Consider the following 25,051-nt stretch of genomic DNA (forward strand, 5'->3'; position numbering starts at 1 on the left):
TCTCCACTCAGCTGTTTGGAGAGGAAAGTAACCCACCTTCTAACAATTAAAGGAGAGAGAGGAAGGCTTTGTTAGGACCAAGGTGAGGAATGATGTGGCAACAGGTTCCCTCCCCACAGTAAAGCCCTCAGAGAGAACGGGGCTGTATCTTCTACTTTGCCCAGGGATACATCAGATACATGAATTAATACTGTTGAAAAAAGGCAGCGTTTATTTCATAGAAGATAATGAAGTAGTGATAGTTAAATAGAAAAATTGTTTGAGAACGGAACTCTTTTCTGGTCAGAATTGTATTTCAGTACAAATGACAATGCTTATCTTACGTACTGAGAGACCAACGGGTGACGAGTAGGCAAGTATTTACTATATGTTCAGCATGTAGAGGGAGAATTGATCTGGAGAGCCTTGTTATAATTGATAGACTATTGTGGGGAACCTGTTGGATTTTAACATGTAGGTGTTTCTTCGAGGTATCAGTACTAAAGCCATGATGGCTACCATGTGCATAAGGTACCTACCAAGTTCAACACCTGGTCAATGACTCTTACATTCTCACTATCAAGATGTAGGTTTCACACTTCTTCCTTCCTGTTAATTAAGCCTTGTCTTCATTCTTTGAAATAAATTTATATGTTGACATCCTTTCCTCTAGGGAATCTTCTCGTGGGAAGACTGGTTATTGTTTGGTCTCTCTCTGCTTTATTCCTTCACCTGTTGTCACTACCAAGGTGCTCCTAGCCATTGAAAATTTGGGTGTAAAATGGGGGATACAGAAATATAGGAGAATTTTCTTCACCTCACAGCAAACAGTCTTATCTTAATTTTTTCATGTTCCCATCAAAATAATCTGTCTCCATGATGGGAAGCTGGGGAAGTATCAGGAAACAATGAAGGAACAAAACTGGAAATACCATCTTCACGCCAATCTGGCATTACTCATTCTCCAGGGATTTTTCGTTCATCCTTGTCACTTTTTGGGACATTTCGCCATACCACACCACTCATCAAACACGACAGAGTTTCCAAATGTATCTGGATCTTCATGACTTCTTGGCCATAAGGTTGTCACTTGGACCCTTTTTCTGTTTCCAGGGTTAACAAGACAACTGCCAAATTAGTGTCAAAATAACTATCCGAGTAGTGGAAAAGACTGTTTTCAGACAACAACAACAAAAAATGCAGGTTATTGTGAAGTGGCCTTGTTTGATAAATAAACATGATAGGAACCCTACAGTGCCTGATCCAAGAGAAAAAAGATACACTTAATTCCAGAATCCCCAACTTCTCTCCAGGGAGCCCAGTATAGTTTCCCAATAGATTTTATTTTTTTTTATTTTTAAAATTTCTTTTCAGTGTTCCAGAATTCATTGTTTATATACCATACCCAGTCCCAATAGCTTTTAAAGCTTGTCTCACCTTATGAAAAGCCAGCTTGGTGGTAGACCTCATGATCTTCAAGAAATACTCATTAAGAACCAACTGTATTTGAGGAGCTCGGTCACTTCCGCCTTCCTCCTCTACCGCAGAGTTGCCCAAAGGGGGCGGTGTGTATTGTTGAAATGGATAAGGACCTCTCTCAAAATCTGGATGGCATTTCCAGTTCCCAGTGCCATTAGGAGGAGCTCTTGGTCTGTTCCACACGCAGGATTGATCTCCCCTGATCCTGGTAGAGTCGTCCATGCATTCAGGATGTGAACCCTTTCTCAGTGACTGTGACTCATGCGTTAAATAAATCCACGTTTAGTTTAGTGATTTATTCATCAAAGATGAAAATCACTCTCCATTTTTTTGCCCGTTATTTTTATGGTCTCTGCCTTTTGCTTTCATTCTTATGTATTATGGTGTAGAACATATACAGAAATAGACAACTATTTTAAATCTTGGTTCTACTGTGTGCTGGCCTTGGGTCCACCGTAAGCCTCTATTTCCTCGTGGATATTTTGAGGGTTAATTAAAACCTACGTGAACATGTCTAACACATTTTTCATGTTCAATAAATACTATTACCATTTTTTATTAAATTTCTTTGCTTAGAGTATAGTTGATATGGGGAGTTTCACAGGTTATTAATATTTTGTTTATAATTTTTCTAATTTTAAATAATGTCAGAATTATCAGCATCTCTAATCACACTTGGCTTTTCAACCACTCTTAGAAATCTAGTTACCAATCTAAAATGTTTTTTTCTTTTTGTTGTGTTTCTACTGATAAAAATCAAGGGAAAAATGTGCTTCATGGTGGGGAAATTCTCATACTCAAACCAGTTTAGTGTTTGTATCCACATTTTAATAATCTGATAGTTTTATCCATATAAAATATTTTTGTGGGCTCATCAATTCTTTTGTTACACAAAAAGTGCTATTTTGAGAAACTGTTGACCAAAACACTTCATTTAGATCCCACATTGTAGAACTATTCCAGCCATATGCTGTAATAATGACTTTTAAGTAGTTTATATAAATTATAACACTGTAAGTTTCTAGTTATTTTGGTTTTTTATTTCTTTTTCCAAAGCATGACGACTTGTATTAGAGGAAAAATAGTCCTATAGTTATTGTTCACTGGGGATTTTAAGTCACCTGTCCATTTTCTGGTTTGTTTTCATTGTCTGTTTGAAGTTGTAGCCATAGCAATACCTCTCCCCCTAAAGATGCCTAATTTTCAAAGGGACGGCTGTAATTCCAATTTCTAGAAAGCTTAACAATAGTGATTGAATGCTTTTAATTTCCTTGAGAACCTCTTGGATAGCTGAGCTCGAATCAAGACCAACTTTTTAAAAACACATCAAAAACTGTATAAATCTGTCTTTGGCTCACCGTCGGCTTTAATAGTCTGCCAAAGAACGTAGACTCTCCTCACTGCAGAGTTTGGGAGTCTACGTAAGATTTAGCAGTTTTGAACTTACTGGTACGTTGAGAGTGAATGAACTCCGTTCGTTTCTGTTCTATGAATTAACAAAGGAGTCACTTTGATCTTATTAGTTGGGCGCTTAGTAATTAATTATCTTAATTTATCTAGCAAATATACCTGCTCTATGCGAGGGGCTGTGGTAGGGTCTGGGGAGATGGTAAGGGAGAGGAACTGGTCTTTGGCCTCCCATGAAATGACCAATTAAACCGATAGCATCTACCTACGATTGATGCTTGGAAAATGTGGGGCTACAAGCACTGATAGCCCACGCAGTTAAAAATTGGCAAGAATTTGGCATATAACTTTTAACTCCTGGTAGCCTAGTGTTGACCTGAAGCCTTGCTGGTGAGATAAACAGTCGAGTACCACAATGTATATATCGTCTGTGTTAAATACTGTGTTTCTACAGTAAACGAAAGAAAATGTTATTGAGAAAACCATGGAAGAGACAACTCATTTTACAGTATTGTACTGTAGCATTTATTTTTTAAAAATCCACATGTAAGTGGACGTGCACCGTTGAAACGCCTGCTGTTCAAGGGGCAGGTGTTAGGGCAGTTCTACTCCTAAGGTCAAGGACAGCGTGTCAAGGTTCAGGGAAGGAACACCTGACTGGTGGCGATGCTGTCCCTGAGATGGCAGACATGCGTTAGCACGGCAGAAGTCAAAGAAAAGCCTTTTAAAATGAGGGGACAGCAAGTCTCAGAGCCTGCAGGGCTTTTCTGAAACACAGAAGAAAGTATGTGCCTAGAGGAGCAAGGGTTTCAAGGGTGCCTCAGTGGAAACAGGGAGATGTTGGGTCAATGCAGTGGGAGATGGTGGTTTTATGTTTTGGGTTTTTTGTTTGTTTGTTTATGGAACTTGAATGGCGACGGGAATGGAATTAGAAGAAAAATTCTTATGTCACGAGTTCTTTTTGATTTTTTTAAAGATTTTATTTATTTATTTGACAGACAGAGATCCCAAGCAGGCAGAGAGGCAGGCAGAGAGAAAGGGAGATGCAGGCTCCCCGCTGAGCAAAGAGCCTGATGTGGGGCTCGATCCCAGGACCCTGAGATCATAACCTGAGGTGAAGGCAGAGGCTTACCCCACTGAGCCACCCAGGCGCCCCATTATGTCATGAGTTCTTATATGTTCTGTGCTTGTGTTAGAAGAGTAGACTCCCAGAAATTTAGTTCAGTAACACTTCAGCAAAATTAAGTCCTTCTCGTCCTTTGTGGATCTTGCAGTCCTAATACAGGTTTGTCTGGCCCTTGCTCCGGATGTCTGTGACAGTAACATGAGCAAGTCCTCACCTGGGTGAGCCCGCAGAGACCATTCTATGGATTCCCGATGGTTGCAGCCACTTGGGAAGGCAGGACATTCTTGATAAGTTAGACCCAGCACCCATAGACATCCATGTTTGTTTTTCTTCGAAGGTCCCTCTTAGCTCCCAGCACCATGTTTTCCACATTGCAGGGATCATAAATTAATTGTTGACTAAAGGAGCAGGCACGTCATATAGGCCTTATAATTTTCAGATCATCATAGGAGCTAGGGGGAAAGGGAAGGCTCCTGGGAGCCTGTGGTTGCGGAGAAAGTTCTGCGAAGATGATGGATCTTGAACTAGGTCTTGGAGGCTAATTGGCCTTTATGTTTTTGGTTGGGATCAGGGATTAAGAGAGCATTGCAGGGAGACTCGTTCATCCCACACGCATTGGAGGAAGGCTGTCTGAGCCTCACATCTCTGCATGCTGGTCAGGAGTGGGGGAAAGACACACCAACCTCGACAGAGGGTTTGGGAATAGGGGATAGATAGGATGGATCGTGTGGGGTAAATTGTCAGAGAACAGATTTTCAGATGAGCACCTAGAATTTGCTCTACTATGCTCTAGTAAGGGTTATAAGCGTGTGGTTGGAAACAAAACATGAAGGGAGAGTTTGTAGAAATTCAGCCTGGCATGGCTCTGTTGCCCCCTACCCTACCCCCCCCACCCCCCGTGCGCTATGATGCTCCGAGCTTAGCTTGAGAAATTATCTTCCTCTGGAAATTCTTTCTTCTGGTCCTGCCCCCATGCTGACGGTCTGCAGTGGCTCCTGGCTGCTGGATGAGAATAAAAGAAGCGCATTTAAATGAAAAGTACTGGTCATGGCCTTCAAGGCTTCAAGCTCATCTCAGCATTTATTTATCCATATCTCACATGTCACGATTGCCACTGTGTATCTGTATCTCTCTGCCTGTCTATCTTGTTAACCCACCCATTTCTGCTAGCCCAGTGACGTCTTCTCCTTAAGCTTGCTTTAAGGTTCATCTGCACCGTGAGATCTTCTCGGACTTGGACCAACCACAGTGAATCTCTCTGAACTTCAGGTGCCTCTTCTGCAAAATGTCATGAGCATCCCTCACCTCTTGGGGATGATGTGAGGACTAAATGAGAAGCTGCCTAACCCATGGTTACCTGCTTAGAGCAGAAGGAGCCAGGTGGGCCCCTCTAGCTAGTGCTGGCCACGAAGAGCCTGACCCTCTCACTGGGGCATGGCACTCTTCCCTGGGGCAGGGAGAGGTATGCACGCCTCGGGTGTGCCTGCGTCAAACCCTCAAATGAAATGCAGGACTAAACATGGAACAGGAATGTGCAGATGTGGAATATGAGACGTGTAAGGAAAACACACAGTCGGAGAGCAGGAACGGGAGCAACGCAGTCTCTGGGCCCGGAGTACAAGGAAGGTCTTTGCTGGAAAGGTGACATTTGCTGAAAAGCAGAGATTGGTATGAGAGTCCCTTAGAAGTCATGCCTTGGTGGGCTGTGTCCATCAGGGCCTGGTTCAGTGCCAGGAGCAGAGTGTGTGCTTAAAAAACATCTGTCAGACGAGTGGTAGGACCTCTGCAGTATGTGTATTACTTCCATTCAATTTCTGAAACTGACATAAAAGTAAAATTATTTCAGTGCGAAACCTCTACTTGCCATCCAAGGAACAGAAATGCATTATAAAGTGGTGTTGAAAAGTAGCAAAGGCTGTTGAGGGCAAAGTGCTAAGCAGGTCCGTGAGCTGAAATCGCCAGTGATGTAACCATGTCAAGGTGACAGGCCACCCGGGGGTACAGGAGGTCATTTGACTGTTTCACCTGGAGAACTATGGGTACCAGAGACAAAAAGTGCAGACCCAGATGTGTATAGGTCAGACTGTCTGGTGCTGTTTGCTCAGTACCATTGGGAGAACAACATTGGGACATCTCATTTATGACGGGACATCATCTTTACCTCCAATAAATGTATGCATTATTTAAATTCTAGAAAATCCCCTTTTATCCGGAACCTTTTAAGGGAAAGAAAGCAATCCATAAAGTGCAGAGAAGTGACTCTGTACATCTTTTAATGTCTTTGTTTCTCCTTCCTCCTCTCCGCCTGTTTATATTGTAATATTAATAAATGCAGCATTTTAATGAGCTTTGACGGAATCACCTTCAGAGAGTTGGTGCTGTGTGTTCCTTGGAGACGCATAACTGAAGTTCCCAGTTTCTGGAAGGAAGTCTGTTCCTCATTAGCTGGGACAGCTAAGAGTGCTGGCTTGGGAGGGAGGGGGCCACAGCTCCAGCCCACCTGTGCGTGCACAGGACCGGCCACGGCTCGGCCCTGCTGTGGAGGAACCCCAGGGCTTTCATTAAAAGTGTCAGATGGTTTCCCAGGAGGGAGTGCTGATGGCATGTCATGTTGGGGACTCTGGAGGAGCAGCCCTGACACCTACTAACAGTCTGACAAATGGTTAAGTGGCTGCTTCAGCACGGGTCGGGGGAGCCGGCGTCCTCTACCTGAGCCTGAAGAGGAGAGCACGTGTTCTCTCCGTGCTCCTGGCTGTGAACGAGGCAAATCTGCCCTCCTCCATCCGCAGCTCCTCTCCTGCCAGAGCCTACCCCCTTGCCCTGCAAAAACACACTCCCTAGAGTAAAGCTTACTTGCCTTAAGTAAGAAAGGCTTTTTTTGTGAGATGCCGAGGAATGGGTTTTGTGTTGGTTTGACTGTGGCTGCCCAGCATCTGAAACCCCTTGTAAATTTGGGGAGGTTCCTGTCACATGTTTTGGAGAAGAGGTCAGAGCGTCCCTGCGTGGTGGACAGAACGTGAAAAGCCAGTCCTTCTTTTCTGAGCACTGGCATTTAGGGCCCGGGTGCTTGATGAGGCAGGAGCAGTTAGATCCTTCTCGGAGGTCTTTGCCTCTGCATCAAGTGCAGCAAAAAAGCAGGGGTGGATCATTCGTGTTAGAGGCAGCCACACCCAGGGTCCAGTAACATGAGGACCTGTGAGGCTAGTTGTCCTGGGAAGCAGAAGCCAGACTTTTCCTGGGGAGGGAGAGTGACGGAGGTTCTTGTGCCTGAGTATTTCTAACCCTTCTTGAGTTTCTAGTAATTTTCCAGCCTGATTTTCCAATCTTTGCCATAATTCTGAGAGTTCTCTGATATTATTTCGCTAAATTGAGACAGGGGCCATTTCCATATTCATAACTGACAACCCCAACTCATTCATTTATGTCCATGACTTGGTCATTGTCTACTGGCCACTGAGATCACAGCATTGGCTTAAAAGCTTAGCCAGGGGGCGCCTGGGTGGCTCAGTGGGTTAAAGCCTCTGCCTTCGGCTCAGGTCATGATCCCAGGGTTCTGGGATCGAGTCCTGCATTGGGCTCTCTGCTCAGCGGGGAGTCTGCTTCTCCCTCTCTCTCTCTGCCTGCCTCTCTGCCTACTTGTGATCTCTGTCTGTCAAATAAATAAAATCTTAAAAAACAAACAAACATGAGTTTAAAAAAAAAAAAATCTTAGCCAGGCATCTATGTGTCTAGAACACTAGTCAGTTGAACAGGATCTCCTGTTTAATACCCTTCACCATGCCTCTGTTCTTCCTCTCTTTCTATTTTTGACATAGAATCATCCTGGAGTCTCTTGCACCTGTCTATTGACGTGCTGCACCTCGGAGCTCCTGGTTATTAAGTTAATTAGATGTGGGTTCCGTGACCTGAATGGTAGGCCAGTAGGTCAAGAAGACCAAGGACTCTCGGCATTAGACCCTGGCCTGTGATTCCTTGGCCATTTGTTGGCAGAACATCTGTCCTCATGCCCCCCCTTAATTTAGTACGCGCTGCTTCATAGAGCGTCCCTGTGCTGCAGAGGCAGGCAATGTGTTCGGTTGTATGGACATTATAGAGCCATCCATTCTGTCCCTGACAGTTCCGATTCTCGATCCCACTGTCAAACCCAACGAAAGGGGAGAGCATTTTTTTTTCTTTTTTTTTTTTTTTTGCAATAACTTTCTGGGTCCCACTTTGGATTTTGGATTTTCTAACTTTATTATTTATTTATTTTTTTTCTTTTGGAGGATGTATGAGTTGGGGTGGAAAAGGAAGACGTGAAATGAGAGAAGTCGGGATTAAGATTCCTTTTTTTTTTTTTTTTTAAAGATAAAAACGTTGGACTTGCTTTGTGGAATTCTACTTTTGCATGTTTTTGAGCAGCAAAAATGTAGCATCATCTGTATTCTCATAATGTATTTGAATATATCAAATCATATGTGTTTGTGGCCACTCCCCCCACAGGGCAGTTTTAGCTCCTTAGTAGCCATGTTTATAGTTTTCCTCTCTTCTCTCTGGACCTTGCAGAAGTCTCTGGGTTACCATAGGCTTCCAGCATAGCTGAGTACTTTCCTATATTGACTCAAGGAGAACTTAAGCAGGAAACGGATGGGAGCTTCTGTACTAAAACAATGCAAAACTCAGGGCACCTGGGTGGCTCAGTTGGTTGGGCGGCTGCCAGGTCATGATCCTGGAGTCCTGGGATTGAGTCCCGCATCGGGCTCCAGGCTTGGTGGGAAGTCTGCTCCTCCTGCTGACCTGTCTCCTCTCATGCTGTCTCTCAAATAAATAAATAAATAAATAAATAAATAAATAAATCTTAAAACAGCACAAAACTCAACTCTCTCATGTGTGAGACTGACAGTTGCTTTTATGCAACCTGTTGTGGTCACTGGCTCTCAAGGCTGCATCTGGGTTGTGTATCCATCCCTGTTTATTAAGTATGCTACAGTTTCCAAACTAACAGGTTCTCTCTGTTTCCTGAATTCCCTCACAAGCCTCACTGGAAAGAGACGCTCACTTTTGCTCTTTCAGTAAGCACGGTTTTATTGGTATAAACTTGCCTGAATTTTATTCACTTGGCCTCTGCTACTTCTGAGATGCATTTGTCTACCAGGGAACTGCCTTTGCCTTGACCAATGTCCTGTGTTCTCTTTCCAGGGAAGAGTGATCCATTTTGCTTGTTGGAGTTAGGCAATGACCGACTTCAGACACACACCATCTACAAAAACCTCAACCCCGAGTGGAACAAAGTTTTTACCTTGTAAGTGCTTTCTTAAGCCTCCAGAATATTAAGGAGTGTTTCTTAACTTAGAGATCAATTATCCTTGATATGTGTGGGGCAGACTGGGGCTCTTAAGTGGAACTTTCTATACATTTTTATGTGCAAAGAATGAATTTTATTGTTTTTTCCTTCTGAAAACCTTTTATCCTTTCATTTTATAGAGTATAGTGTTAATAATAGAAGAGGCCATTTGGAACCGCAAGGGTTAGGGTTATAGGAGGCATTTGTAAAGTAGATCTTTCAGTAACTCAATTAATCTGTGAGTAAATGGACACTTCCATTTATCCAGACTAATTCATTCCTGGGTTAAAGAAAATTACAAATGAAGACTTGCCTTAAATTCAGGTTTATATGTTATAGCATTATTGTAATATCTAAAGGCTTATATTATGGCAGAGTCTTTTGGAAAATATAGATTATCTGTGATTCCTCAAAGAGTCCCAAAGTGTCTTTATATTCCAGCTTGTCTGAAGACCAGCTCCCCCACAGAGAAGCCATGTCCAGTCTTTCAAACTCAGGCATTTAGAAGGCTAGATCTATTTCCCAGTGCGCTTTAGACTCTGAGGTACCTGGCCATCAAGGGGAGGCACCTGTTGATTTGGGTCAAATGGTGGTTCACTGCCCTCACAACACTGAAGAAATGCTGTGCTTGTAACTGAATGAATATGTCTTGAATGCAGTTGTTGATTCCCAAATAGAAAACTCCCAAGGATCGAAATTAAATCAGTCATCAAAAACCTCCCAACAACAAAAGTCCAATACCATGTGGTTTCACAGGTAAATTCTACCAAACACTTAAAGAAGAGTTAATACATATTCTTCTCAAACTTTTCCAAAAAGTGGAAGAGAGAGGAAAACTCACAAATTCATTCTTTGAAGCTAGCATTACCCTGAGACCAAACCCAGATCCCCACAAAGAAAGAGAACTATAAAGTCGGTACCTCTGACGAACATAGATGCAGATATCCTCAACAAGGTATTAGCGAGTGGAATCCAACAATACATTAAAAAACAAACACACACACACACACAAAAAAACAAACACACAGGGTGCCTGGGTGGCTCAGTGAGTTAAAGCCTCTGCCTTCAGCTCAGGTCATGATCCCAGAGTCCTGGGATCGAGCCCCACATCGGGCTCTTTGCTCTGCAGGGAGCCTGCTTCCTCCTCTCTCTCTCTGCCTGCCTCTCTGCCTACTTGTGGTCTCTGTCTGTCAAATAAATAAATAAAAACTTTGAAAAACAAACAAACACACAAACAAAAAAAACATTCACCACAACCAAGTGGGGTTTATTCTCAAGATGCAAGTATGGTTCAATATTTCAAATCAAGCAATGTGATACATCACATCACTAAGAGGATAAAAAACATATTATTTCAATAGATGCAGAAAAGATATTTGACAAAATATAGCATTCATTCATAGAGGGAATATACTTCAACATAATTAAGACCTTATATGAAAAACCCATAGCTAGCATCATAGTCAGTGGGAAAAATGAGAGCTTTTCCCCCAAGGACAGGAAAAAGACAAGGATGTCCACTTTCACCACTTTTCTTCAGTATAGCACTGGAAGTCTTAGCCACAGCAATCAGATAAGAAAAAGAAATAAAAGGCATCCAAATTAGTAAGGAAGAAGTAAAGCTTTCATTATTTGCAGATGACATAATGTAGAAAACTCTAAAGACTCCACAAAAAGGTAGTAGGACTGATAAAAGAATTTGTTAAGGTTGTAGAATACAAAATCATTATACAGAAATCTGTTGCATTTCTATGCACTAATAGTGAAGCAGCAGAAAGAAAAAAATAATAAAACAATCTCATTTATAATTATCCCAAGATAATAAAATGCCTAGGAACAAACTTAACCAAAGAGGTGAAAGACCTATACTCTGAAAACTAAAAGACTGATGAGAGAAAGTTCCCAAGGATCCATGAGAAGTGGATTGACTCTCCTGAGCAGGTTTGCAAACTGCCATATGAAAGAGTTGCTTGTTTGCTCAAAACACTGCTGATGACCATGGCTCCATTTCTCATTATAGGTGATGTTTGGTTTCTGGTCAACATCCACATAAAAAAATGTTTCTAAATATGCATGGGATTTTTAATATTTTGTGTTTCAACAATGGGAAGCTTTCTATGGATCTCAGCAAATAGTGATTTTGATCACCTTCTTTTCCCCACCAAAGGGAATTCTTTATTAATTTATTTTTTCATTAATTTAATGTAAAGAAAATCTTATTGCCTATTTGAAATCACTCGCCTTTTACCCTCCTCATTCTGTCTCTCTTTTTTTTTATCCTCCTGTTTCTTTAATAGTCCTACCCTTCAGTGGATGTATACATGGAAAATGTCATAGTAAAAAAAGTTGACTTTTTTTTTTTTTCATATGGATGTCTGAGTCTTCTATGATGGAAGGTTTGGGAATACAGTTCAGTTTGATTTAATTTTTGGAATTTAATTAAATGGTAGTTTTATACTCTAAGGACATACAGGCTTAATTAGTGAAACCGTGTTTTCAGATCTTCATGGAACAGACTCCACTTGTGTATTTTTGTATATAATATATGGTAAATTTCTCGTTTCAGTCCTATTAAAGATATCCATGATGTTTTGGAAGTGACAGTCTTTGATGAAGATGGAGATAAACCTCCTGATTTTCTTGGAAAAGTTGCCATTCCCTTGCTGTCCGTAAGTTACTGTAGTTAATACCCAGTTCGTAAGTCATTTTACAGTTGACAAGTTTCTATGACCTAGAGTTGTTCTATCTTTGTCAGTCTGGGGAAGAGATCCTCCTAGCTATAGCAGGAAACAACTATTTTATTTCTTAACATTTTCCAGTTTTTTCAGTAGTTTCAGATATAAAGTAGCAATCATGTAGTTGAATATTGGTTTAACCAACAAGAACATTTTGACTAGTCTTTCAATTCATTTTTAGTGCGGGTTTCTGTTTGGTTTCAAGGAATATAGATCTATGACTGATTTTCCATTTGTTAATGAAAAACATACACATGTCCCTTTATTATCTCCTTACTACCCATCAATTCCTGGTAACTGCAAAGTTTTTCCTAGCTCTACTGAAAACCATTCTCTCAAAAGTTCTATTTGTCTTTATAGTAGTAGGGTTTGCTTTCAACCTCAAAAAATACTTTCTGGAAGAGAGCAGAGAGCTTCTCTTGGAAAAAGAGTGCCATTTCAGTAGTCTTGTTAAAAGATAACACACTAGAGTAAGCTAAGAGCTGAACGAAATAATACCCTATGACGTCAGATGAGAAAGTACCACATGATACCTTTACATGGGCAAAGGAGGGAAGCTGGGATCTGAATTCACCTATTAATGGGACATTAATGTTTGTACCAAATGTACTCTTCCAGAAGAGAGAATTTCAGTGTTTCATTCAACAATTAATGTTTCATTGTAGAGATGTCATGGTCTTATCAGTCAACAGGGCTTTATTGACTTCTTCCCAAAGACTTATTTCTCCAAAGCTATTAGTCCATTTTTGTAGCAGGAGAGTCTGCACTCTAACCACGAGATTAGACTAGCTCAATGATGCTTACAGTTGAGAAGCACTACATCTCTCAGTATCTTTATGGGTTTTGATTGCCTGGTTAATTTCTCCCCAAGTTCTCTTATCCCGACTGTTCCTCTAAAGAGAAGGGATGGAGCAGCTTCTCCCTTGTCAGTTTGGCTCCTGCCAAATACTCAGAGCCATCAGCAGCAGACCACACCGACTCTCCAGGAGGAGGTGGCAATTTGGGATTTCTCTCTCTCTCTCTCTCTTTTTTTTTGGCTACAGCTTTGTCAGTTATTCCTGAATTAATACAAGTAACAAGAGCATGGAATACAATTTTAGAGAGGTCTAAAGGGAAGACCCTCCTTTACAATTCAGTTTCTTTTTTCCCTCAAATTCTTTTGGATGGGACAGAGACATTTCTTCTCTTGGTTTTTTAAAAATATTTATTTTTGAGAGAAAGAGAGCGTGTGTGTGGTGGGGGACAGAAGGAGAGAGAGAGAGGAGAATCTCAAGCAGACTCCTTACTGAGTGTGGGGATCGGTCTGAGGCCCCTGATGTTATGACTTGAGCCAAAATCATGAGTCTGATGCTTAACCAACTGAGCCACCAGGTGCCCCTGTCCTCTTGTTTTTATTTTTAATTTATTTTTAAATTTTTTTTTTATTTGACAGAGAGAGATCACAAGTAGGCAGAGGGGCAGACAGAGAGGGGGGAAAGCAGGCTTCCCGCTGATCAGAGAGCCTGATGCGGGGCTCGATCCCAGGACCCTGAGATCTTGACCTGAGCCGAAGGCAGAGGCTTAACCCACTGAGCCACCCAGGCGCCCCCTGTTGTTTTTAATAGATAAGTATGTAGTAACATATTTTATTCCTTGCTGGGTGAACACCCCTTGGTGTCATTTTAAACCTCCCTCTGTTTTACATATAGAAGTTTTGTGTAATTAGTTTTCTATAATACCAATAAATTAACCCACTTACTTCCCTCCCTTGTTCCCTTATGATGCACAATATCTCAATGCTGTTGAGTTAGATCTAAGAAATGACCTCTGGCTAAATCAGGTATAGGGTTTCTCAGCCTTACCATGATTGACATTTTTGGGTGGGGGGCACTGTCCTGTGCTCTGTGGGATGTTCAGCAGATCCCTGACTTCTACCCATTAGATGTCAGGACGACCCATTCACCCATCACTGTAGTGACAGTCAAAGATGTCTGCAGACCTTGCCAATGTTCCGACAAGGGGCAAAATCACTCCTAGTGGAGAACCACTGACCTAAGTTAATGCCGTTTTCGCATTATATCTTTCAAGATGCAGGGTAGAAGGATTCTATGAAAGCGCCCCTGACCTCCTTAACTTTATTCTGGTTGCTGATAAGGTGCCCACGATCTATACATTCATTTGTTTGAGGAGTATTTATTGAGTGTCCGCTTTATGCCAGGCATTGCTCATCGTTTTAGGTTTAGTTTAGTTAGTTTAGTTTTAGTTTAGCTCTAACAGTGACAGTGGTGAAGTTATCTTCTCTCTCAGAACTTACCTTTTGGTTGTAGGAGTCAGTATACAGAACAAACAAACCCACAAAAAGCAAGACAGCATGTTAGATGGTGAAAGGTACCCTGTAGAAAGCAAAGCTCCAAGATTATGTCCGGGGAAGGGGTGCAATTCTCCGTGGGCTGGCCAGGAAGGACCTCACTCCAGGGGGCATTTGAATGAGAACTTAAGGAGGTGAAAAAGAAAACCCTGTGGCTATCTGGGGAAACTGTTGCAGGCAGGATGGCTTCCACGTTCCAAGGCTCTCAGGCAGTGCCCTGGATGTCTCGTCCCAGACACATTGGCGTGGACAGTGTGGATGGAATGGAGACTCCTGGGGGGACAATCACAAATGTGGAATAAGGAAGGACACAGGGACGAAGTGTCATGGGAAAGTGATAAGACACTGCCAGTCTGAACATTTGCAGGACTTTGGCTCGCTCTCAGTGTTGATGGGGAGCCGCAGAAGTGTCAAGGCGGGGAGTGCGTGCTTTGCTCTACGTTCTCTGTTTCTGACACGAAAGGGCTGTGGCACACGGAGAAAGTAATCCAGCTCTGACCGTTCTCTACCACATAAAGCCTAAAGGCAGTGTGGCCTGAGCCACGTTCTCATGAGGGTCTCGGGGGGCCCCTCTACCTAAAGTGCAGTTATATGTATGATAGAAAAAAAATGCCGTAACCCTCAATATCCGTAAGAGGCAGGTTTTCAGTTGTTCATTAGTTCACTGATCATTCCGTTTTTGAGTAATTCCAACTTGTATTTAGAGAGTATGTTTTCACTTTTATTCAGATCTGGGGTTTTTTTTATTTTATTTTATTTTATTTTATTTTATTTTATTTTATTTTATTTTATTTATTTGACAGAGAGAAATCACAAGCAGGCAGAGAGGCAGGCAGAGAGAGAGGAGGAAGCAGGCTCCCTGCAGAGCAGAGAGCCAGATGCGGGGCTCGATCCCAGGACCCTGAGATCATGACCTGAGCCGAAGGCAGAGGCTTTAACCCACTGAGCCACCCAGGCGCCCCAGGGTTTTTTGGTTTTGTTTTTGTTTTTTTTTGTCTTTATTTAATATCTGTTGCATCATGCTTAACTAACCAGCCCTAGGTGAAGCATGTTATCGTATGTGAAATCACTAATTTTCCGAAAACCTTATTTGGCATGCTTTAGTATTATGGCTGTTTACAAAAGAGGGAGCTGAGGTGCACGAGGGTCCTGGCGCTGGGACGTAGTAGAGGCTGGAAGTGGGCAGTTTCATGTCTGAGCTGGACTTCTTAAGTGGATGCTTTCCTGCCACGGTGAGCCCCTGTTCAGTAGAATTGAGGCCAAAAGGAAGAACCAAGATGTTCTTCACGTAACCACTGGTCTCAATGCAATAGAGTAGAAGACTTGCATATCTTGTGTGATGCCTGTGGAATGAACACAGAAGACCTGAAATGCTTTTTTTCTTAATTGAAGCACATATGAGTGGACAATACAGGGATGCAACAAGTCTGTGTCATGTGCTGACACATGGAGCTACCACCTGTCACCAGATGGCACGGTCACAGTACCACTGACTGTAATCCCTGTGCTGTACCTTACATTCCCATGACTTAACTCCTTCTGAAACCAGAAGCGATGACCTCCCACTCCCTCCAGCCATTTGGCCCATCCCTCACTTCCCTCCCCTATGGCACCCATCACTTTGTTCTCTGGGCTTATGCGAGATCAGAAGTATCAAGTGTTACATAAAAGGAAAAAGAAAACATAGAGCAGGAGGAATGGATTTAATTTTAGGAAGACTTGAGGAAGTGGAGAGTCTGAGCTGGCCTAGAGGGGACCTGGTGTTGATCATGACTGGTGGGTGAGGTAAAGAAAGAAGGCCATTCCAAGCAGAGGGTAGAGGAGGCGTGGAGAAGCGTGGAGAAAGGCCACCTTCTGGAAGCAAAGAGGGGCTTTTGTTGCCTGGTGCTCAGGGTGAGCAGGGAGAATGGAGAGGGAGGATGGAGGGCTGCTCAAGAAGGGAGGCTGGGGGGCACCTGCGTGGCTCAGTTGGTTGGGCGACGGCCTTCAGCTCAGGTCATGGTCCGGGACTTCCAGGATTAGGTCCTGCATCGGGCTCCCAGCTCCTTGGGGAGTCTGCTTCTCCCTCTGACCTCCTCCTCGCTCATGCTCTCTCTCACTCATTCTCTTTCAAATAAATAAATAAAATCTTAAAAAAAAAAAGAAAAGAAAAAGGGAGGCTGGGGCTTATTCGGTTAGCAAGGAGAACCTGAAGGCTTTTAGCCTGGGGATGGAGATCTCAGAGCTGTTGACTAGGAAGAAAGTTTTGGCTCCAGTATGAAGCAAGTTACAGAGGGAGGGAGACTTTTCCTGGAGGGATTGGTTGGAACTCCAGAAATAAGCATCAAAGAAAGAACACTTATATTTCACGTTTTATGCCTGTTAGGAGAAGGTCTGATTTCTCTGCTTTTTTAATATGAGAGAGAATTATAAAAATGGAATAGCCAGTGCTTCTCTGTTGCCTTTATAGGATATGAAATAGTACTCAATAATGCCTTCTTTTCTATTTAAAAACAAAAATTGTATTTCTTGGAGAAGAGTATGAATTTCTTTTTTGCAAGAATACATTTTCTTTAATCAAGTCATAAACTAAAACTTGATTTACACTTTCAGAGAAAATGCAAACGACCTTTGAAAATGTCTAAGTATAAAGTATTGGACGTACTTTAACTTTTAATCTGTCTCAAAACGATAATGTGCTAAGTGCATTTCAGCCTGTTAAATGAAAAGCCTGATCTGAATTCACTGTGTCTTTTAAAGCAGGGTGAATGTGCTGGCTGACGATTGGCTCATTTAAAATCCTTGTTGTAAAATCAGTATATCTGTTAATGCAGTGAATTTTTCAAAGCATTTACATATGCTCAGATAATACAGCATTGTAAGAATCCAGGCCATTGGGTCATCCTTCCATGTATTTCATTTCTGTCCAAGTTTTTTAATTAAAAATAATGGGTTTTTAAAACGTCATATAGAGGGGGCACATCAGTGGCTCAGTTGGTTATATGTCTGGCTCTTGGTTTCGGCTCAGATCATGATCCTGGGGTCCTAGGATCGAGTCCAGCATTGGGCTCTCTGCTCAATGCTTCTTCCTCTCTCCCTGCCTGCTTGTGCTCTCTCTCTCTCTCTACTCTCTCTCAGATAAATAAAATCTTTAAAAAACAAAGGATATATATATATGTAAAACTTGTCACTCATGATTAAAGACAATAGAAAATTATAACTGGCCTGATTATCATCTGAAGACTTCTCATTTTTTTGCCCATTTTCACATAACTCCAAATATCTTCTAATCAATAACATAATAAGTGTGCATTGGAAAACAGTAAACATATTTTAGAGTTTTAAGATATTTACATAGATACTACCTCTGAAATATTATCTGATTCCCTTAGATTTATTTAAACACATCTATTCTCAGTTAAGGAGTCTAATTTTTTTTGTCCTGGAAATCAATCTGGGTTCTTCTCCTCCAGGACATTTCTTCTTAGGCAGACATATGTTTATCATCTCAGAAATTATGGAATGGCCCCATGTAGAAAGTCTTTGAAAATCAGCTTTCTGTAAAATAGGGAAAGCATCCCTCTATTGATTGTGATTTCCTAATACCTAAGAAAAAAGTTGTCTTTTTTGATGACTTTGAATCAAAAGTAGATCCTACTTTTTTTTTTTTTTGAGGTCCTACCTTTTCTTTTCTTTTTTTTTTTTTTTAATTTTACTTATTTATTTGACAGAGAGAGAGACAGATTACAGGTAGGCAGGGAGGCAGACAGAGAGAGGAGGAAGCAGGATCTCCGAGGAGCAGAGAGCCAGATGTGGGGCTCGATCCCAGGACCCTGGGATCATGACCTGAGCCAAAGGCAGAGGCTTTAACCCACTGAGCCACCCAGGCGCCCCTTTTTTTTTTTTTTTTAAGAGTTTATTTATTTATTTGACAGATAGAGATCACAAGTAGGAGGAGAGGCAGGCAAGCAGGCTCCCTACTGAGCAGAGAGCCTGATGTGGGGCTCAATCCCAGAACCTGAGATCATGACCTGAGCCGAAGCTAGAGGCTTTAACCCACTGAGCCTCCCAGGTGCCCTGAGGTCCTACCTTTTGATTCAAGTTTGAGACCCCCTGCGCAAGCCAGGCCAAGGGCAGGTGAGTTCATGATCAGAAGCACAGGCTTCGCACAGCCCTTCGCGTCCTCTGTGAATCCACATGCAGAGGAACAGCTTCACTTAATTAGTTTTATGGGACAAATTTTCTATAATGGCTTGTACCAAATAAATGTCCATACACATCTTCATTTGCATTTTCAATTAAGTGTTTGCCCCGTTTTACCTGTGATAGGTTTTGAATATTGTAATGGACACATTTTCACGATCATTTTTTTTTTTAAAGTTCGTGCTGAAATTTTGGCCATTAAAACAAATTATGTTTATATTTTACTTTAATATTTATGGATGTATAGCCATCTAAAAACTTTAAAATGGCTAAAACATAAACATTCGACTCTCTTCCCTGCCTAATCCTGCTCCAATATGTCCTTTGAAATAAAGGAAAAAAAGATAAAACGAGGCAAATTCATCCATGGGCCTGGAAACTCGAAAGGGTGCCTTTCACATGCTGGAATTACCATGAACCATATGAAGCATATATGGTGGACGGATTTGGTTAGGATGGACAGGCTAAGGGAGAAAGAAAGCCGCATGGATTTCCTCTGATGTCTTGGCACAAGAAGGTAGCAAGTATAAATCTGAGCAAATGCTGAATGGGTTAAACTTTTCTATTAAATGGAAAAACCTCTTACATTGAGTAAAAGAGTAAAATCTAGCTGCTGCTGCTTTGAGATGCCTCTAAAGTGGTAAAACAGAAATGGATGGGCAAAAATATTACTCCTACATGTAAGTGGGAAGTCAGAAACATACAGAGGAGATGATTTCGAAAAACGATTTCATTACCAATAAACTTAGAGCAGACATGAATCTTTATGTGAATAGTTTCCCATAGAAGTGTATATATGCATTAGAAATATTTGAAATACAAGAGAGACGCCTGGGTGGCTCAGTTGTTAAGCATCAGCCTTCAGCTCAGGTCATGAACCCAGGGTCCTGGATTCGAGTCCTGCATTGGGCTCCTTGCTCAGCAGGGAGACTGAGTCTTCCTCTGCCTGCTGCTCCCCTTGCTTGTGCTGTCTCTCCCTCTCTCTCTCTCTGACAAATAAATAAATCTTCAAAAAATTTGAAATACAAGAAAAGATTATCAGCTTAGAAACATAAAACCGTCATATTATCTTTGCAGATTAAAAAAATATAAAAAAAAAAAACAAAAAGAAAGCTGTCAAGTGGGGTTTCTTAAAGGCCCAATTGTTTGGAAGTCAAATTCCATGAAGTTGTTGCTGAAAGTTAAAGGTCATGCACACCATCCCACAGGTACTAAATTTCTGGGGATGAGACCCTGGAGCATTCTTTTTCTCAGCAAGTTCTCAGATGAAGTTTTGGCCTATTAAAGCAGCGACTCTCAAATTTTAGAGAATAAACAGTAAGTTTGATCTAATGTACTATATGTACATATACATAAATATATAGAATATTCTATTCAAATACCTATGGGCTTCAGTTTTGATCATGTCGTGGGCTCACAAATGCTTCAGAAGATCCCCAAAAGCTAGAAACTATATTGTGATCACAATTTATATTGTGTTGACAAATATTAATATAAATTAGTAACAAAAATGAAACAAGTATCAAAACAGTTGGTGAAAGAAAAAAGTCTCAGGTAGCTAATGGAGATACCAAAACTACAGTTACAGACTTTTTAGAAATTAGCAGTGAAATACTATCATACAAACTATGGATAAGGGCCAGAAGTATTATTCAGAGGAAATCCTTACTTTGAATGCTTTTATAATTAAACACCAAAGGCTGAAAAATCAATTAAACATCACAACAGAAGATACACTAAGTAAAATTAGGAAAGCTAGAAAGGAATTTATGAAGATTAAAAAAAGAACAAAAATGTAGGTAATACGTGAACTGTATATCTGATAAACCCAAGTATTTGTTTCTCTAAAATCCGGTGAAATGGAGAGGCCAGTTACAAGGCTAATGAAAAAAAGAAAAGCATTTATTATGAAGAATAAGGAAATAAGAAATATGGGGATCACTATAAAAAACATAACTAAATTTTACTGAAGAGTAATGGAAGAAAACTTCAATAGGGATATATCTTGAGGGAATGTGGGTGTTACTGAGACTTAAGATCTCCCCGGGTTACTATAAATACAATACAGCTCCCCATTTGGAAAAAATAATATGAAAAAATAGCAAAAAAAATTATGTTTAAAATACAATTAGAAGGGCACCTAGGTGGCTCAGTGGGTTAAGCCTCTGCCTTTGGCTCAGGTCATGATCTCAGGGTCCTGGGATCGAGCCCTGCATCGTTCTCTCTGTTCCGCGGAGAACCTGCTTCCTCCTCTCTCTCTGCCTGCCTCTCTGCCTACTTGTGATCTCTGTCAAATAAATAAATAAAATCTTAAAAAAAATTATAATTAGAGAAACATGAATATCAGGTACTGAAATATCAGGAAAAAAATCATCAAGTAATTCCACCTTTTCTCCCTGCGTCCTCTCCTCCAAATAAGAAAATAGCAGGTTCAAATTGTTTAGTGAGTAAGTATTATAAAACCTTAAGGGCCCAGGCAATTCTTACATTACTGAAATGGATTAAGGGCATAAAACAGAAAATTCGTGAATTTATTGTGAGACTAGAAGAATTCTGATCTTAAAAAAACACAGATTTTAAAAAAAGGAAATCATGTACCTTTCATGGAAGACCAGGAAAGCACATTAAGAAATGTAATTGTGTGATTTATATTATTAATACATTAAGGGAGGAAAAAAACTTGGCAATTTCAATAAAGTGAAAGGGGCACTTGATAAAATTTAGCATCCTTTCTTGATGATGAAAAAAGTAATCTAATAAATTAGTGATTGGTGAATAATGCAGTGATCTATCAAAATCATCACAAATCTCACACTTACTGTTGAACAATTAGAGAGATTTCAAATTTAATGAAGTTCGATGTTTACATATTAAAATAAGCTTTTGTGTCAGACCCAGCCAATGTAAAAATATAAGAAATATATTTTATGTTAATTACAGTAACAATAGGTGTTATGTATTATTAATAATATATCATTTATTATTATAAGAAATTATATTTTAATGAAAATAATATTAGCTATCTGATGTCAGCTATCATCTATATATAAACATAAAAGAAATTAATAAACAGCATTTTGAAATAAAAAAAGGTCAGTGAGGTATAAGCAAGATCAAAATTAGGGAAAAAAAATCAGTGGCCTTACCCAGTAGGAAGACATTCAAAACACTTAAAGCATTAAAGAATCTAACATCAGGAAACAAGAACACTTAAGACCTATGTGAGGACAGTTCTAGAACTGTACAAAAAGACATGAAAAAAAGATGATGGAAAAGGATAAGCGAAGTGATCACTGTATAACGGGTTCTGGGAAAGTCAGTTACTCACTCATCTGGGAAAAATGTATCAGTGTGTTCCATCGAACACAGTCACGATTTTGCCATGAATTTAAAGGTCAAACACTTGAAACAAACTTCCTAAATAAAACTGTTAAAATGATGGGGAAGGCCTCTATAAACATCATGAAAAACGGGAATGATTAAAAAAAAAAAATCTGAAGATGGCAACGTGGTGAAAACAGAAATTGCCATTGTAAATTAAAACACAAGGTCAGAAATACTTGCAGTGTAGAAACCCATGGATCATGTCACTCACATAGAAGGTTTTTGTTTTTTAATCTGTAAGGAAGAGACGAATCAATCTAACAGAAAAGTTAATTCAAACAGGTGGAAATCCAACTAGCTAATAAACGTATGAATGGCTGCTGCTGACTCAGTAGTGATCCTGGTCCTTAAAAGTGCAGAGGATGGAGTCACGCCCCCAGGGTTGTCTCCTAATTGGCTGTGTGATTATTGACAAGTTACTTAACCTCTCTGTCTCTTTCTTCCTTGATGGAAGGAAGATAATGATAATGTCTGCCGTAGAGGACTGTGAAGTGAGTACAGCAGCACACAGTACCGACTTACGGTGTAATTCATCATCTTCATCATCCTTGCGGTAATAACGTAAATGGTCAAATTAGTTTAAGCAGTTGGCTTAACAAATATGGTAAAGATTTTTCTTTACCAGTGATGACGAACGAAGGACTCGCTCCAATGTTGTTGGAGGGAACGTGACTTGGTACAAGCCTTGTTAGAAGGTGCTTTGATAAAATGGATTAAAATGTAATCTACACATATCTCTGAGCATTTGTATGCTAGGTGTCTGTTTTAGAGAGGCAACTGAACCTGGGAGAGATACAGTAATTACTCATGGCCTCACAGATGCTAAATGCCAGAAATGGGAATTGAATCTAAGTCTGGCTTCCCAGTCCTACCATGGCCCACAGTTAATAAACATACAAAAGACAATGTTCAGTCTCATTAGTTGGAGGAAAAAAAAAAACACACATATTAAAACAACCTGAGGCCATTTTCTTCCTATGAAATTGCTGTATATTAAATAAAATGCCTGCAGTTGGCAAAGCTGCAAGGAAATGGATAGACTTATTCATTGAGCCTAGGAGTAGAAATTAATATCACATTTTAGGAGAGCTTACTGGCAATACTTGGCCCAACCACAAGAATGGGTATATCCTGTGACTCAACCTTTCCACCTCTAGGAATTTATTTTCGGGGATGCATCATGGACACACAGTTAGCTATGTATAAAATGAACACAGTGTTTATGGTTAAAAATTGAAGGATTGGTTGAGTTAATTATATAATCTTCATAAGATGAAGAACTATTCTATATTATGTACCAGAATTGGTTATTACATTGGGGAATGTTTCCTCTGTCTTTTTTTTTTTTTTTTAATCTAAAAGACAAGTGATTAAAAAGTATATAAATTAACATGACAAAGATTTTATTTAACAAGCAATTTCTGCTTGTCAGTGTTCTTTACTGCTTTCTGCTGATTATTTCATGGCAACCTCTGAGAGACATATCATTTTATTATTCACATTTTACAGATTAGGAAACTGATGAACCGGAGGGAGTTACGTAACTTGTCCAAAGTTTTTCAGCCCATCTGAGGCAGAGTCAGAATTTAAACTCAGTTCATCTGCCTCTGGAGTCCCTAATTTTATCCAGTACACTCTGATCCTGTTTTCACAAGATAAGCAAATACAAATGTACATTAAAAACTAGAGATTCATGTTTACTTGTTTAAAAAAACGTAATATTATAAAAACTGTATTCTTAAACATTTTTTACAAATTTTACACAATTCTTATAATTAATATATATTACTTTTGTAAAATAGCTTATATTTTAGAGAGAGAAGGTGATAAATGCTGAGAACACCAATGTTTTCTGCCATTTCCAAGGTTCTGAGCTAGGTTTTAGTTGGAATGGATGGCCTCAGCAAGGAGGAGGGGTAGGGTATACGTGGAGAGGGTCTGGGCTAATGAATTCAATACCATCTCCACTGGCTGGTGGTTGACTTTATGTCCAGGCAAATGATAACCTTGTGGGCTTTGTAATTTCCCATGCTGTTTGCAACTCATGCCATTGGAAGCAGGCCTGCTTCCAAGTAGGGATATGAATGTGAATCCCTTCCAAGTAAAGAGTATTTATTTTCCTTTTACCCAGTCTCATGTCTGTCCTCTTCACATTTTATTGGACCATTATTTTGTATGTGCATCATCTGGGACCAACTGTTGTATCGTGATGTTATCACGTTCAAGTATTTAACCCTTTGCACGGAAAGAAAAGTGTCTGATTACCGGCGTGCTTATTCATACCCAAATGTCACATGAGGGTCAAGCTGGGGGTATCAGTAGGACACTTTAGTTTGGTTTTGCTCCTAAATATGTATCTTCCCTCCCTAAACCAATTGATGGATTTATTCACGCATATTGATTCTGATTAACTTTTCTATTGCATCAGTTGGTAATTGGTCATAAGGAAATTTATAGCAAAGCATAATAGTAATTCTTTAAAGAGAGCTTGAGATGAGAAACAAGTTGGTTCCCTGTTCCACATAACCAGCTTCTGTTATATGCAGATTAAAAAAAAAATCCTGTCTTCTAAAAAATGAATGTAGTATCTTTTTGATTAAAAATTATTTTATTCACTCAACTTTTAAAAAGTTAATCATATTTTTGATGCTTAAGTATATTTAAGAAGATTTAAATTTCCTTTAAGTAGAAAAAGAAATTGAATAGTTTAAAGATGATTTCAGGTCAGATTAAAATCTAAACCAGACTGTCTTCTCTGTAACTTGTCTTCTGGCTCCAGAATCCTGAATCATTACTCAGGAACAGACTTCCTGTACTCTTGCATTCACGGGCTCATTTACCCAGGAATTAATAACTGTTCGCATGCACTTTCTAAAAGCTTTCTGATAGATACATTGTTCATGAAAAGAAAGGGACATGCAAATGCCCACTTCCCTGATTGTTGAATTAGATTTCTAATGATATTGGATCTATATTACTGTGCTGCAGAGGTACCTTCCCCAAACAATTGCCTAATATCTGTGCTCTTCTGTGAGTAGGCAGGCATGCAAAAATGTGTATGATAAGTCAATCTGAAAAATTTTCTTGTA

At 40.2% G+C, this 25,051-nt stretch overlaps 1 protein-coding gene across 6 annotated transcripts in view; it reads left to right on the top strand.

Moving 5' to 3' along the window:
- The window catches only part of MCTP2 (multiple C2 and transmembrane domain containing 2), a 245,432-nt gene that overhangs the window by 131,589 nt on the left and 88,792 nt on the right, over positions 1-25,051 (top strand). For all 6 annotated transcript variants that reach the window (XM_046009633.1, XM_046009634.1, XM_046009631.1 and 3 more), the window contains 2 exons: positions 9,170-9,272; positions 11,881-11,983. In XM_046009633.1, the coding sequence (XP_045865589.1) occupies positions 9,170-9,272; positions 11,881-11,983 (206 nt within the window). The remainder of the gene's footprint in view (positions 1-9,169; positions 9,273-11,880; positions 11,984-25,051) is intronic.

Source organism: Meles meles, chromosome 6 (assembly GCF_922984935.1).
Source record: "Meles meles chromosome 6, mMelMel3.1 paternal haplotype, whole genome shotgun sequence".
Lineage (NCBI taxonomy): Eukaryota > Metazoa > Chordata > Mammalia > Carnivora > Mustelidae > Meles > Meles meles.